At 36.1% G+C, this 17448-nt stretch overlaps 1 protein-coding gene across 8 annotated transcripts in view; it reads left to right on the plus strand.

The window, feature by feature from the left end:
* The window catches only part of LOC111150336 (lysine demethylase 6A), a 203904-nt gene that overhangs the window by 58715 nt on the left and 127741 nt on the right, over nucleotides 1–17448 (plus strand). For all 8 annotated transcript variants that reach the window (XM_022507788.1, XM_022507793.1, XM_022507791.1 and 5 more), the window contains exon 3: nucleotides 7637–7745. In XM_022507788.1, the coding sequence (XP_022363496.1) occupies nucleotides 7637–7745 (109 nt within the window). The remainder of the gene's footprint in view (nucleotides 1–7636; nucleotides 7746–17448) is intronic.

Genomic DNA, 17448 nt, shown 5'->3' on the forward strand with positions numbered 1-17448 from the left:
GTGTGTTTATTTTAATGTTGCTTTTTATATGATTTAAAATAAAGCAAGGTAAGAAAATTTGGTAAAGTACTGTGAGGCTCAATCTTTCTGTGGCATGTGCGGGACCAGGAAGTGATGATTTTAATGCTGTTCTGCTTGGTGTGGAGGGAGCTAGTTTGTGGGAGTATAAGAGGGAGAGTTGATTATGGGGTGTCCTTTATTGGAAATGACTTTTGGGTCCCTAGGCATGGCTTGAGTTGAACAGCTAACTGCTTTAGAGGCTCTGGAACTCCAGGTACTGTTTGAAACCAGCCTCTCCTAATTAGTGACTGTGACCTTGGATGCAGTATTTGTTTTCTCTATGGCTCAGTTTTTCTTTCTGTGAAGTAGGGTGTCTCTATTTCATAGAGAAATTGTGAGGAGTAAATGAATATATGTAGAGTGCTTAGAATCATGCCTGATACATATCAAGGACTCATATTAGCTATCAACACTTTACTTATTAAATTACCCAGTTTTGATTTCAGAGTATAATTTGGTAAGAATATTTTACAATAGCAAAGTATTTTTAGAAGTCTATTTGAAAAGAATGGTATGTAGAATGCCATGATAGTATCTTGCATGATGCTTGCTTACTCATTAGCATCCAGCACATCCACTGAAAGAGTAATAGGTCCAGAGAGGCTGAGAAATCCAGGAGCAAGACTGAAATGTTTAAATTTTGTTACACTGACTTTATTGTGATGCAAAACATGTTGGAAATTGGAGAGAGGGAGATAGGGTATGGTAACAGATGTATGAGTTCTTGTATCTTCTCTAAAATGTTAAGTATGGGTGACAGTTAACTAGATTTCTTTTTCCTTTTTTCTTCATCTTTTTAAAAAATCTTTATTTATGAGAGAGAGAGAGAGAGAGAGAGAGAGCACGTGCGAGAGGGTGTACGAGCAGGGCGGGGGGTAGAGACAGAAGGAGAAGCAGACCTCCCTGCTGAGCACAGAGCCCAAGCAGAATTTGATCCCAGAACCCTGGGATCATGACCTGAACTGAAGGCAGACACTTAACCGACTGAGCCACCTAGGTGCTCCCCCACCCCCTGCCCCGCCATCGCCCTTTTCAAAGTTGGCCTCTTGCCCAGTATGGACCTCCAACATGGAACTTGAATTCACAATCCTGAGAAGACGACCTGAGCTGAGATCAAGAGTTGGACACTTGCTTAACCATGCATCCCTCTTTCATCCTTTTTGTGTGTGTTAATGATTATTTCATTAGGTGACTGGGATATTATTGCTCTTGTTTTTGTTTTAAATAAGGAAAGATGGCTGCATACTCATTTATTTGTTTAAATAATTCTTAGGGACAGTTCCAGGCTGCTCTAGAAATCCACTGTTCTAAGAACTTAGGTTTTCTGTTTTCCTGTGTTCCATCATCAGCTTTGGCTTCTGACTGACATTTAGGTGCTTCCAGCTAGGGGAAGTAGGAGTTGAAGCAGCGTGTGCTCTTTGTTTGCCATTGGCCAGAGCTTAATCATCAGGCTACACCTACAAGGATGGCAGGGAATCCCAGTATTTATTCTGTAAAAACATGTCTAATTAAGCTTAGGGGTTCTGTTAACAGAGAAAGAGAAGAGAAAGGATATCAGGGTCACCTAGAATCTGAAGCAAGTTGCAAAACAATGTTTATATAAATATGTAAATATTAATACTGAGGTAGGAAAAATATATCTGCTTGCATCTGCACAAAATGGTCTTGAATACAGTAGAAAATTAAATTTTTTTTTTTTTTGCTTCTGGGAAAGGGAACTGGGTGGCTGGGGTTAGGATTAGGAGACAGACTTTTCACTTTATACCCTTTAGAATTGGTGATGTATACATTTTAACTTTTCAAAAATAGTAAACAAAATTAAGTATGGAGGTCTGATATATATAAGTTCAGGGATAAATATGTCATTAAGAACCAATAGGCCTTGGGGCGCCTGGGTGGCTCAGTGGGTTAAAACTTCTGCCTTCGGCTCAGGTCATGATCCCAGGGTCCTGGGATCCAGCTGTGCATGGGGCTCTCTGCTCAGCAGGGAGCCTGCTTCCTCCTCTCTCTCTGCCTGCTTGTGATCTTTCTCTGTGTGTCAAATAAATAAACAAAATCTTAAAAAAAAAAAAAAAAAGAACCAATAAGCCTTAAGATTATAATATTTGTGTGTAACACTTCCCTCATTAAAAAAATGTGGTGAGTGCTGGCTTCGGCAGCACATATACTAAAAAAATGTGGTGAGTTGAAATTTCCAAAAATGATTTAGACTTAGGTAGTTTGAAAAGCAGCCAGGCAAAGGCATTGGGAGTGTCAGGAAAGGGCAAGAATTGTCATTATTTATGAGGCATATTTCTGGGAAAGGTAATCAGCTTTAACAATGCAAACATTTTTAGGGTTTGAGGGAAGCAGGTCAAGATACCGAATTTCTTTAGAAATTTATTATTGAAATTCAAAGTGAATAAACTAATCTTGAAATTAAGTCAGGAGAGATATATTTATATGTGTTCGTGTGTGGATATGTATTATATATAATATTGGACATTGTATGCTTATATTGTGGAAGCCCAAGAAATCTTGAAAAAAACCTGCAGCTCAGAATTAGATCCAAAGTAAGAAGTCTCTTTTCTAACTCCCACTAAGATAGCTTAATAATTTATGCTTTAATTCTTTGTACAGATACAAGCCAAAGATGGCCCATTTAATTTTTGGCATATTTAAGTTTTCCTCTTTTCTGATTGAACAGAATTAAACTTCTTGTAAGTTACACCCATTCATTGGTGTGATGCCTGGAGCTACGCAGAGTGCAAATAATCATTTCTGAAGAGACAACTTCTTAATTTTTTTTTTTAAGATTTTATTTATTTGATAGACAGAGATCACGAGCAGACAGAGAGGCAGGCAGAGAGAGAGAGAGAGAGAGAGAGAGAGAGAGAGAGAGCAGGGAACCAGGCTCCCGTCTGAGCAGAGAGCCCGATGCGGGGCTCGATCCCAGGACCCTGAGATCATGACCCGAGCCAAAAGAAGAGGCCCAACCCACTGAGCCACTCAGGTGCCCCAACTTTTTAAATTTTTGAGTAAAGCTTTAGCATCCCTGATGATTCTCCCCAGTTAAACTTAGTTAAAATATTTTTCATACAGTTTTTCCATCCTTCATCAAAATTGTAGCCCTCTGTAAGTTACCTAAAATGTGGCACTCAGAACCTGTGATAATGTTAGAGATCTGGTCAGAGTAGACCTTGGCAAGCTGATTATTGGTGTTGATTTGTATAATATGCTTTATTAATTTGGGTCATGAATGCTTTTTTAGTAGCCATATTTCATGGATGACATGTTGACCTGTAGTCTGCTTAAATCCCTTACAATCCTCTTTTGTAAGTCAACTGGCTGCTGAACCATCTTGTGTATCTGTGGCTGGCTTTTAAGAATTAAGGGCAGGACTGCATGCTTGTCTTTATTATAGTCAACCTAAAAGTTTTTCGTTTAAAATCATTGGGTATTTAAATCTACATTAATTTTCAAAATAAATAAATAAATAAAATAAATAAGTAAATCTACATTAATTTTCTCTATTTTAGCTAATCTCCTAAATTGGAAGAAAAATCATTTATTTAAAAGTTGCCTATATTTAACAATTCTAAAATATTAACAAGTGTCCTGTTTTAGGTAAGCCCTGACCAGTTCATCATACAAGACTATAATGTTTAAGCATTTTTAATGTTAACATTAAAACAGCACATGTTACACGTCTGTGTTCATAAGCTCTAAGCTTCATTTATCAAGGTTTAGAAATAGAGGGTAATGATAATATCACTGTTTTGAGATAACTGATTTTTCAGATAATAAAAATAAAGCAGATACTGAGCATAAATTATATTAAACATTGTGGAAAATGGTACTGTAATGGGAGGAAGACATTGAAGTTCTCTACCTAGCTGGGAGGATCTTAGTGTACTCTCCTTTGATTCTGGTATTTAACGATTAACTTTATTTTCATTCTCATTGTTTTTTCCAGTAGGTGGTAGGGATTATGGGTGTATATGTCACTAACTATAAACAACCATAGGATGTAACAGTGATTTTTGTGAAAGGCATTGTTCATCCCCAGTGCAGGATACTTCATTATTTTTATAGGCTTTTCATTTATAAACAGAAATTTTGCTTTCCTGATATGTAGCATAGGGATCAAATATTCAATTAGTTTTAAACTTTAAAAAACATCTAGCTCTAGGGACGCCTGGGTGGCTCAGTTGGTTGAGCAGCTGCCTTTGGCTCAGGTCATAGTCCCAGCGTCCTGGGATCGAGTCCCACATTGGGCTCCTTGCTCAGCGGAGCCTGCTTCTCCCTCTGCCTCTGCCTGCCATTCTGTCTGCCTGTGCTTGCTCTCTCTCCCTCTCTCTCTCTCTGACAAATAAATAAATAAAATCTTTAAAAAAAAAAAAAATCTAGCTCTACTCTGCCCATTAACATGTGTCTGTTTAAATAGAAATAAAAATTGAAATAATTTAAAAATTGACTTGTTGACTTCTGCTAGCCATGTTTTAAGTGCTCAGTAGCCACATGTGTCTAGTAGGTAGCTTATTGGGCAACACAGATGATAGAACATTTTTATCATTGTAGAAAGTGCTCTATTGAATGATGCTGATATAAACAAAGATGATTTAAATGCAAATTTCTGACTATCCTCACATTGAAGGTAGGGTGAATCCTAGAGGAAATCACAATAATTCTTTAAATGACTTTTATGAGAATAGAAATGTTATAGGTTAATTATGAAAAATCTAGAAAATATAGGGAAGTAAAAATAACAAAGTTTCTACATGACTTTCTATTCTTAACATTTGTTTTATATTCTAGTCCTTTTTCTTCCTCCACACGTGTGTACACGTGGGGATGATTTTACTCGTGCACATTTCAAGTAAAAAGAGCAAGAATATAAAAGTAACCATTTTAACAGTAAACATTTTTGCTTTATAGAAGTTTCCTAAACTTTGTTCTAAATCTAAACTATCTTCTAGGGATGCCTGGGTGGCTCAGTTGGTTGGGCAGCTGCCTTCGGCTCAGGTCATGATCCCGGCGTCCTGGGATAGAGTCCCACATCAGGCTCCTTGCGATGGAGCCCCGAGTCGGGCTCTCTTCTCAGCGGGGAGCCTGCTTCCCCCTCTCTTCTGCCTGCCTCTCTGCCTACTTGTGATCTCTCTCTACATGTCAAATAAATTAATAAAATCTTAAAAAAAAAAAAAAACAAACCTATCTTCTATGTTTGTAGTTAGCCTTTTGACTAAAAATGTTACTATAAAAATACTGTCTCATTCTGGATTATTGTATGAGTTAAGAGTATTGGAAATTATCTCCAGTTATTTATTTTCCTTTAAATGCTCTTTAAAAAATAGTATTTGCCTGTATCTAATATCAGCATTTACCTCAAACACTTCAAATAAATTCATGAAGTTTCACTATGAAATGGTGACACAAGGCACTTGGAAACTTTATTCTGACGTTTTGCTCATCTTCATCCCATTTGGTATTTGGCTCTATCAGCATCATCTTTGACCACCAACATTAGCTCGTAGGTGTGTGCTGGCTTTGTTGGAAATTATTATGAATTTGTTAATGAAGCTTGAGAGTATGGGTAGGCGAATTTAAAATCTGCCCATTCTGGTTTTTACCTTATGTTAATGCTTTATGATAATCAGAGTTATGTATAGTATTCATTTTAGATGTGTTCCTTTGTTTTATGGGAAGTGGAAGATAAGGCAGTAAGTGATCCTGGTAGTGGAGTTAAGGTATGGTGGTAAGACGGAAGTATAGGTGTTGCCATCTTTTTGCTTAAATCATTACATTTCTTCATGTTTATATCTTGAATCCTTTTTCACTATCAAACCATATTTGCTTATAAATTTAATGCTGATCAGCAATAAGAAATTACCAGGGAGGAGTAGGAAAGTTTTCTAAATAACTAAGAGTTTAAGAAAAAAAATAACTATTTTAATTGAGTGTTTAATTTACAGTGGCATTAGCTTTAAAGTCACTCATTTAATGTAAAATTAAGAATTGTAATGGTGTAGCCCAGTAATTTTGTGAATTTCTCTGCTATTAAAAAGTACTGAAATATATTGTATTTTTGTGCACTTAACCATCTGCCAGATAGGATTATATATGACGTAAATAGGATCTTGAAATTTCATGCCTCCAAATTATAGTAATTTCTGACACTTCAGTGTAGTATTCAGACTCTTTTAATTATAGGGAAGCAGAATGAATAGTTTCTCATGGTTGTGATTTGGTACATATGCACATGTAGATAGCTAAGAGTGGAGTAAGAACTGAAGACAGCCCTTTGTAAAATGTCAGGCTTTAAGCATAGTAAAGTCATCCCAGAATTTGTCTTGTTTAGGATGGCTTCTCCAAACTTGATGAGTATGTATGTATGTATGTATGTGCTTTGCATAGGTAAATTTTAGGATATACATTTTGAAACTGTCCATCAGAGGCCCTATATTTTACAAGAGAGTAAAAATCAAAACATTTTAAGTGGGTACTTTGCATCAAATGCTCTTGAAGTGATGGTGAAAGGGATTATTTAGTAACAGAAACTATTCTAGTTCCTTTCTTTGTGGGTACCAAATCTGGGAATGTACCCAGAGATTTGAGAAATCCTATACATTTCTTTCTTTAGTAACTCCAGGACACATTCTAACACATAAGAACATTGTAAATTGTTAGCAGGTAACTTTTGACAAAACTATTTGGGAAGCTTGAAATAATCCTGAAAGAGAGCTTTTTACTTACCGAAGGAGAAAGTAAAGAAGCAATTATTAAGTACCTATGGAATGCTAAGCAGTGTGATAAATGCTTAGAGAAGTATTCTGAATTGAATCCTTTTGTCTGCCCTCTGAGTGTTATTAAAACGGAGAGGCAGAGAGGATAAGTTCCCCAGGATCTCCTGTAGCCAATGAGAACTGGAATTTGTTAAGACTCCAGAAGTCTGTTCTTTCCATTGTTCATTTTCTCTTGCAGTCTCTGGGATTACAAAAAAAAGAATAATATCCTTAAAATAGTATGTTATTTTTTTATTCAGGGAAGAAATAGTGAGAGTGAGTACATTTACATGTATTCGAGTAAGGGTGAGATGAAGACTAGAGTTAGAGTGGGATTAAAGCACATCACGAGAAGAGGCTTGAAAGGCAGTTTATGGTAGGTTAAACTGATAGAGGTTATGACAAAAAGTTGTTCAGTATAGATGGTAGCTATTATTCTTACTCTGGAGATTATCTGAATTTTTACATAATTGAATAAAGTTCTTTCAGTGTGTGGGAAAGATGGATATTATCTGTTTATATCAACAAGTACCACCATAATAGTTTAGATGTGCAGCTTATGAATAAAGTTATCAAAGTGCTCTGTATTTGGCAAGTATTTCTCTTTTAGATAGGAAAAGCACTTATGCCATGACTTAGTGGCTCTTCAGATAAATACTTAGGTATCTAAAGAACACTGCATTGACTGTGTCTGAGGTTGAAATGAAATATATTGATTTCTTGGGTGATTGAATAGAGGATACGCATTACCTCAGGAAGGGAATACATTTTAGGGTTTTACCTTTTTCTTAAATGTTTGTATTTTTTATTTCTAGGCTGTTCGCTGCTACGAATCTCTAATCTTAAAAGCTGAAGGAAAAGTGGAGTCTGATTTCTTTTGTCAATTAGGTCACTTCAACCTCTTATTGGAAGATTATCCAAAAGGTAATTTTTTCCCTTATTCATTACTATTTAATTTATATATATTTAAAATAATTATAATTGTTTGTATTCTACCAAGGATACTACCGTTTTTATTTCTAAGAAATTGTAAGCTTGTGAACATCCTAAACAATGAGGAAGAAAAATGGGGTAGATAGAAATGTGAAAAATTCATGTAACTCTATGTAAATTATCAGTAAGTTGACCAGTGTAACTGATAACCATCACCTACCTGTGCACTACCATTTTGTTCTACCTTGTGAAAAATCCCTGCCCTTTAAAAGCCCTTTAAAAGCTCTATCATAGTAGACAGTGAGCCATAGGGGTGCCTGGGTGGCTTAGTCATTAAGCATTTGCCTTTGGCTCAGGTCATGATCCCAGGGTCCTGGCATCCAGCCTCACATTGGGCTCCCTGCTCAGCAAGGAGTCTGCTTCTCCCTCTGTCTCACCCCCTTGCTTCTGCTTGCTTGCTCTCTTAAAATGTAAGATCTTTAAAGAAAAAACAAATAAAAGGTGAGCCATGGATCGACACTTTGAAGAAGTAACAGAGACTCAATATTTCCCCTCTTTATCCTGACTGTAAAACTTCCATTTTAGCTAGAAAATAATTTGAATGAAAGTCTGGTCTGTAGTCATTGTAAAGATAAGCAGTGCAGAGAGACGATCATATAATGAGCTTGAGCATTGGAGAAAACAGGTTTTTTATTCACTTGAAATTTTTTTCCTGTAAAAAATGAGTTAAATAATTCAAGACAGTCCCCTAAGATGTGTCCCTTTTGTAGTACCATGCTGCTGATGCAGACCACAATTCAGTTAGGAAGAGAAAGCACCCCCAAATACCACCCACTCTTCCAATATCAAAGGCAAAACCCATAGCAAAGAAAAATTGTATCCTTATAAACAAGAACATTTTAACCTTCTGATGATAGTGAACATCTGTATGTGGACCAGATAAACATAGTATACTTGTTTTCCACAACTTTATTTAGTGGGCAGAACAGCTGTCATGTTTCAGGGCTGGACTGAAGGATTGTTGCTGTTTAATGTTGATATTTTATAATGCCACTTTCATATTAGGTCAAGTGAGCACTTTTCCTAGTGAAAATTCAGTTTTTGTTTGAGACAGGTTTAATATATGTGGGGTTTGAAGTTAGGCTTATTTCTCAGCTCATCTCCATTGTTTACAGTGGCATTATTGTTAGCATAATGTATATATGACCCCAGAGCTTCAGTCTTCTGATCTGAAAAGCCAGAGATAAAGGGGTTTGGAGATTGTTATGTGAAGCTGGTTAGTACTTAAGAAATGGCTTCAGGATAATAGGTATTAATAATTACTTAACACTGTTAGATTTTTTAATTAAGACTAACTTATTTAAAGGAAACTGTTTTAAACAAAAATACACAAATTCTCTCTACAATATAATTTTTTAATTCTGCATCTTGGAGAGCATGCTATTTGTGTGTGTGTGTGTGTGTACATATATACACACATATATACATATATATAATACTCTTTAAAACTTTATTAACCCATGAACTTAACTATATTTTCCATTTATAAAATTGTTGGCTGTAAGGGTATGAGTCTAGGGATATTTGTTTTATTCTTTCCTGGTTTTTTTTTTGGAGGTAAGGTGGGACATGTGGCAAACTAGCTGGCAGGGAGTAATCTAATAAGATGGGAGCCGAGAACGGTAACTTAAGGATTTAAGTCCTTGAAAAGAGGTGCTCTGAGACCCATTTACTGTCATGTAGATGAACTGGCCATTGATAGCTAGGCAGTAGTTCAGTTATTTGTAATAGGAAGAAGAGGAAGGTGAGAATGGATGCAGAGGTGTATATATATATATGTATGTATGTATGTATTTTAGTATGTTGTAGTATTTCAAGTTGATGGCTTCTGTTTCTTTGATTTTTTTCTTTAATTTTCCTTGAGTCTTTATTGACCATATTTCCAAGTTACAGAAAAATTCCTTTTTACATACTAATTATTGAATTCTTTCTGTCCACTCTTCGCCATCTTCCTGTAAGTTCAAAATTAGAGCCCAACTCTAGTAGGCCTGTCCACACTCCCATCACCCCTACCACCAGTTTATGGAGACATTGTTAGCTCAGGCTGCTTCCTACTTCTCTCTTTGGAACCCACTGCAAGGTGAGAATCTCCAGCTCCAGCCAAATAGACATTTAATTTTGGAGAACAGATTATAAACCATAACTTTTTAGGGAGTACACATAAGCCATACAGTGAACATGTGAGTAAATTGCTCAGGTATAGGTATGTAGGGGACTTATTGGCCCATTATTCTGAAGACACTTCTTTAGTTATAGTACTGAGTCCTCTTCTTTGTGTGAAATTTTCTGAGCTTGGGGTTCCTTGTGAAAAACTGCTTCTACTTTTGAAGTACAAAATGGTAGAATCTGTTTTGTGTACATTTTGGACTGTACTTTTTGTCCTTATTTGTCATTGTGATACAGTCTTGCTTTCTGCCTTATAGGAATTCCTAAACATTTCTGATCTGCAGATGGTATACTTTATCATTACTGTTACGGATTTATTCTTAAAAAACATTTTCTGTCATGTCAGATGAATTTGAAACAGAAGGAAAAAAAGATTTCCTAAAAAAGTTTTCTTTTTTTTTAAAGCCTTTCTGGTTTGTAATATGTTTGAAGAATTAAAAAAAAAATTTCTGTCACTTGATTTGGTCATTTGGCTTCTAGGAATTTATTCTTAAAAACTGATTGGTTAGGGGCGCCAGGGTGGCTTAGTCGGTCAGTGAAGTTTCAGTGCTCTTGGCCTATTTGTGGGTTGGATTCCTCTGGATTGAGTTCAGCATACAGGATATTTAGTAAGGAGTGCCTTTAGGATCAGCACTTGTGGAAGGTAGAGGGGAAAGAATTGGATTGAAAAGAGGAAGGATTGGACAGAGGTGAGAAGTTAAGCTGTGACAGCCTTGGCCAACTCCATGTGGAACCTTGGAGCTAGAATGGCCCTTCAGAGCTATCCCAAGTTGGGCAAAGATGACCACGTCTTTATACTCCATCCTTTTGATACTGGGTATGGGCCAGCCTGGGAGGGAGTGTGACCTTGGGCAAGAGGCTCTGCACCTAAAGCAGCTCACTGTTAGAGGCTGTCTGCAGGCAGGACTCCTGATATTCCTTCCTAGAAGCGAGATTTGAATGGTTTTTTAGAGTCTCCTGTATCTCCTTTGCTACTCCTAACCCTGAAACTAACTCATTAGCCTTTGCTGAACCAAACAGCTGATGGCACTGTTAGACTGCCTTAAGCCATGAGATGGGGCAGTGATTTCTCTTCTTTGGGTTGGAAGACAACCTGAGAGATGGAGAACCTTGGACTGAAGGACAGGCGTATATATTCTTGCAGATATATGTGATGGACCTTAGGAGTAGTATAATAGAAATTATATGTAATATCTGTAAATACGTGTGGCAAATTCTAGGTAAGGACAATCACTAAGTTAATTACTTAGAAAATTAAGTAGCAAATTATCTCAGAGTACACATCCAAATTCTAAAAAGAAATTATGAGGTAGGAGACTTGGGAGATAGTAAGAAATCCTGAAGCAAAACAGTTAGTTGAAGGGGAGATAGAGTAATAACTCATTCCTGATATTAGCATGAAAACCATGAAAATTAAAAAAAAAAAAAAAATAGTTTCTTTGTGGTTTGTTGTGAGCTGGAAGTTTTCTCTGAAATTCCCTCCCGTGATTGATTTTTTTTCTCCCTTTCCTCCTTCCTTCAAGTAATTTTCTCATTTTGTTGCATTGTCTATCAGTTTTGGACAAAATAAATTTTGGTTGTTTTAGTAGCTCAGCAGTTACAGATGGCTAGGGTGAGTTTGATGCCAAGAGTTGCTAATGTGAAGAAGTCTTAAGTCAGAGTTGGTGAGCTCTCTTTGTCTTCTCTTTGTCGTTCTTGGGTAGAATGACAAGACTCCATCCTAGGATATATAAAATACAAGAACATAGAGTGGGTATTTTCCAATAATAGATCTTATTTGGCTTCTTCAGAAATTACCATTTTCTTAATCCTTGCATGATTTCCTCTTTATTGTTGTAGCTGTTAGAACTGAAGGTTGTGATTCTTTTTTTTTTTTCTTTAAGATTTATTTATTTATATGAGAAAGAGAGAGTACGCACGTGTCTGTACAAGTTGGGGAGAGGCAGAGGGAGAGGGATAGAAGGAATCCCAGGCAGACTCTCTGCTGAGTGTGGAGCCCTGTGTGACCCTGGGGCTCCATCCCATGACCCATGAGATCATGACCTTAGTAGAAATCACAAGTCAGGCACTTAACCAACTGAGCCAGCCAGGCACCATTGAAGGTTGTGATTCTTTTACTCTTTGTTTAAAACTCCTTTCAGATAGAATCATTGGAATTAGTTTGCTTTGTATATATTTTTGCTATACAATACAAATTTGTGTTGAGATAGTAAAATAAAATGAAATAAACATACAAAATACCTATACAGGCATATAATATCCATGGATATTACTTATGTCTCTAAAAACCCATTACAGTCAAGGTGACTGTTCATATGTGGTCATTGCATTTACTCATTGCACCCTATTTCTTTGTATAACTTCATTTAAATGTATTTAGTGGTTTTCAAACTGTGATATCTATGTTTAAAAAAAAAATCACCAGTACTTCCACTCCTTCCATTGCAATTTGGGAATCACAAGTTTTATTCAGTTCACTCATGGTCTAGAATTAGAAAATGCATTTGAGAAGTATCCAAGAAAGCAAAACAGTGACCGTAACTGAGGTTGTCAGAATCCTATGTCTAGGCAATAAGCACAAGTTATAGTAGCTTAAAGAACCAGAGAGCTGTTGCAGAACACATTGAAGGAACTCAAAACATATACTTTGTTTCTGTTATAGTAAGCCAAATGTGAGGTGCTAAAGATCTTGAGGAGTATATTAATTTTTTAAAGGTTTTATTTATTTTAAAGAAAGAGAGATGTGAGAGCAAGGGGAGGAGCAGAGGGAAATAACCTCCAGCGGAGTCTGACATGGGGCTCGATCCCACCACTCCGAGATCATGACCTGATCCGAAACCAAGAGTCAGATGCTTAACCAACTGAGCCACCCAGGTGCTCCAGATATATTAATTTAATAATGGCAGTGTGCATTAATTATAGTTGAAAGTCTCAGTGAAGGTGCTGATGAAGCAGTAAAAGATTATTTGTTTTTTAGCTTTTCCAACTTTCTGTCTGGTTGAATCTGTGATATTAAATCTTTGCAAATGTGTGGAGAAAAGGAGATGGGAACAAAGGTCTGTTGTGGATACTGTTCACAGGGTTTCTCAAATGTTAGCATGTGTTTAATACGTATTAATGCTGCATAAAAGGGAAAAGATGTGTTTTAGGCAATCACAATTTGAGAGGCAAAAAGGTGCTAGTGAGCAGAATAAATCAGTCATTTATATAAAATGAAAGTTAATACAAGCTCTCTAAGATATCATTTATCCAGGGTATAAATGTAACCTTTCAGTCTAGCCTCGGATAACAAACAAAATAAATCAAATAAATCTGTTGACCTAATAACTCTAGGCAACCACAGCCTGTTCTGGCCTAAAGAACGCAGTCAGTGCAACTGACAAATTTGAAGAATGTCAAAGAAGTACATCCTTCCATACCTAGAAACATTGGGCTGGGGGTGAAAACAAATGCTGAGTTTTGTCTGCAGTTAGTACACAGTCTAATATTAGGAATATAGACTGCATTTTAAACCTTCCTTCCTTGCATTTCTGTTGCACGTAACTCTGCAGAAGGTTCCCTTTTTTTCCGGCAAGGCTATCACCTTTAAACTACATTGTTGTTTCTTTTCATCCCGCACTGCACGTATGGACTTGTCATCAGGTACACTGTCTTTCTCTTGTTCTGATAACCTTAACTCAAAGCCATAATACTTCCAAGCATGAAGTTTCTGTTATCTACTGAATCTGTCTTAACTCTCTTTACTCCCTCACTGTATTTCTCTGAAAATCTCTCTTTTTTAAATTCCGGACAAATTACAGTAAGACTTTGAACTTCTCTTTTCATTCTTCAGTTACACCTTATTCTTTTACTGAAAAAACTCTTTAGGTTGCTTGTAACTTACAAGGAATTAACTTGAATCAAATAGCTGGATGTCAGGGCGCCTGGGTGGCTCAGTGGGTTAAAGCCTCTGCCTTCAGCTCAGGTCATGATCTCAGGGTCCTGGGATCAAGCCCCGCATCAGGCTCTCTGCTCAGTGGGGAGCCTGCCTCCCTCTCTCTCTGCCTGCCTTTCTACCTACTTGTGATCTCTCTCTCTGTGTTAAATAAATAAATAAAATCTTAAAAAAAAATATAGCTGGATGTCCACTCATCATCAGGGAAATGTAAATCAGAACTATAGTGAGATCCCACCTCACACCTGACAGAATGGCCAGAATCAACAACACAAGAAATAACGTGTGGGTGAGAATGGTGGACAAAAGGGAACCCTTGTTCATGGTTGGTGGGAGTGCAAACTGGTGCAGCGACTCTAGCGAACAGTATGGAGGTTCCTTAAAAAGTTAAAAGTAGAACTATCCTATGACCCAGCAATTGCACTACTGGGTATTTACTCCCAAAATACAAAAACACTAATTGAAAGGGATTCATGCATCCCCATGTTTATTGTAACCTTATGTACAATAGCCAAACTATATTTATAGTAGCCAAATTATGGAAGCAGCCCAAGTGTCCCATCAGTAGATGAAAGGATAAAGAAGATATGGTATACATAGACAATGAAATATTATCCAGGCATGAAAAAGAATGAAATCCTGCCATTTGCAATAGCGTGGGTAGAACTAAGGAGTATAGTGCTGAGCAAAATAAGTGGAAGACAAATACTATATGATTCCACTCATATGTGGAATTTAAGAAATAAAACAAACGAGTAAAGGGAACAAAAAAGAGGCTAACCAAGAAACAGACTCTTAATTATAGAGAACAAACTGATGGGTACCAGAGGGCAGGTGGGTGGGGGTAGGTGAAATGGGTGATAGGGATTCAAGAGTATACTTACCATGATGAAAAAAAAAAAAATAATAAAAGGCTTAATGTCACAGTCTTTTAGGAAGTGGTGAGAATGTATGTTTACCTAAAGCTGCTACTTTCCCTACCGTCTTCTTCCTGGGAGTTCTCATTTGATAATGTTGACCATTTCCTAATTTTAACATAAGTACACTTATTTTAACATTTATATGAATAATACGTTCATTGTTTAAAGAAAAATATTAAAAGATCAATAACCATAGAAGGTAAACAGCCTGAGAACAGAGCCATGTGTTTGCTCACATCTCTATTTCATTATATCTGGCATGGTGCTAGCCACTTAATACTTAAGAAATATTGTGTGAATTTATTAAAGACCCATTGGTATTTATCATTGAGAGACACTTGTTTTTAAACATTTCTGAAGCAAATCTTCAGAGACTTTTCTATCACAATAAATTTTCAACATTTGAAAATTGAATTAAACTCTGCTACTTTCTTTAACCTGGTGTATCCTGTTAATTTCTCCATCTGAGAAAAACACTTTGTAACATTTCAATTCCCTATATAGTATCTATTTTATAGGTAGAAGAATTCTTTATTGCCTGTGTAGACTGTTTCTTTCCTTTTTTTGGTACTAACTGTTGTCCATCCTTGTAGCTAAATCTTTGCACACATCCATGTTTAATGTTTTTAGAAGGAATACTTTGATGTGGTGGGGCTTACTGAGCGAAGGTGTGTGTGTGTAGTTAATCCTTTAATAACATGGGTTTGAACTGCAAAGGTCCACTTAAATGTGGAATTTTTTTTTTTCAGTAAATACACTACAATACTATAAATGTATTTTCTCTTAGAATTTTCGTCATATTTTATTTTCCCTGGCTTACTTTATTATAAGACTACAGTATATGATACATGTAACACACAAAATATATGTTAATCGACTATTTGTTGTTGTGGGTAAGGTTTTAAGTCAACAGTAGGCTATTAGGCAAGTTTTTCAGGAGTTGAAAGTTATGTATGAATTTTCTACTGTTGTGCAAGGATTAACTATATTAAAACTTTTGACATTGCTAAATTATGCTGCAAAAATTTTACTAATTTATGCTTACAGTACTAGTAGAATGAGAAAACTATCTATTTCCTTAAAATTTTGCCACTTTTGGCTATTTCCCTTATTGTAATTGAGTATTACCATTATTATTTTATCATTTTTATATGTGAAAAGCTGTATAGCACAATTTTGAAGTTAAAGAAGGGCTGACTATGTGTAATACCCTCTCCCATCTGTATAGGTCATTTTTTTATCCTTGATAATTTCCTTGTTTGTTTCCTCCTCTTCTCCTATCTTCCTGAGGTAAAGGGCAAAATAAAGGAGATTGTGTGAGAAAGGTTACATAACACTTAAGTTGTTATAACAGTTAAATTTAACTTCTCATTGTTACCTTTTGCATTTATTTTTTTTAGACCCAGCTTCTTTGCCAGTTTTTTAATACTCTTTTAAATTATATTTTTCTTCTTTTTTAATCTAAAAGACTAAATGCGCTTGTTTAAAAATGAAACTCAAAATTATGAAAAAATAATTTGAGGTCTGTTCATAAATAAAATTGGTTCCCAGGATTAAAAAGATCTGAGCTTAAAAAAAAAAAAAAAAAAAATCTGAGCTTTGGAGTTTGGTTGATAGAGAGTGGATATTAGTATGTTTGGGCACACCATTTTTTGTTAAGTGGCAAAAGGACAGTCTTGCCTGATGTAATGGTAAAAAGATTTCGTAGTAGGATGAAGGACTTCTTGAACCAATAGAGAACCCGGGGATCACAAAGTGAAGGTTAGATGATTCAGGGAAGGAAGAGCCTAGTAAGATAATATGCTACAGTCATTGTGAAAAAGATTTTAAGTATTATAAGGATGTCCAAACAAATGATTTCCCTTATTCTCTGTTAAGGGCTTAGAAAAGTCTAGCTACAGTGAACCAGGAATTCTTTTTCATGGATACGTGACTAACTTAGAGATTTGAAATGACTTTGCTTTGTTTAGAAGGATTTCACTATAGAGATTCTGGGGATGGGTACTTGTATAGTCTTTAGAGTTCTAATGATTTATTTGAATTAGGAATCATAAAATATGTTAAGATTTTTTCTTAAAATAGGATGTTAGGCCTAATGGGGTAAGGTATAATTGGAAAGGTAAGAAATGCTCATGGAAGGAATGTCTCATTTACAAATCTGTGCTTGCACTTTGAAGCATTTACTTTTTTGACTTTGAATTTGAGAGTGTGTATTTATTTTTTGGTTTACCATATAGTAGTACGGATGCTATGTTTCTCCCAGCTGATAGTCACATAGGCTTCTTGGACCTCGTGTTTCATTTACTTTGGAGGACACCATGCTATCTCTTTAAGTGCTCTGCCAATTCTAAAATGGTAATTTTATGAAGTCATGTAATATATATTATTAGGTAGGTTATTGGAAACAGGCTTTCCAAGGTTGCTGGAATCCCAGAACATCATTGAAAGGCAGTCCAGATTTAATATGGTGAGTGCACAAAATTGTTAGGAACCCTGACTTTTACTGGTTAGGATGATTTTGGTACAAAAGCAACGACCTGATTCTAGCTTAAATAATAAGCAAATTGATTGCCTCCCATAAGTGTAAGTTTGTAGGTGAGTTGTGTACTAGGCC

This window comes from Enhydra lutris, unplaced genomic scaffold, assembly GCF_002288905.1.
Source record: "Enhydra lutris kenyoni isolate GAN:26980312 unplaced genomic scaffold, ASM228890v2 scaffoldscaffold23, whole genome shotgun sequence".
Taxonomy (NCBI): domain Eukaryota; kingdom Metazoa; phylum Chordata; class Mammalia; order Carnivora; family Mustelidae; genus Enhydra; species Enhydra lutris.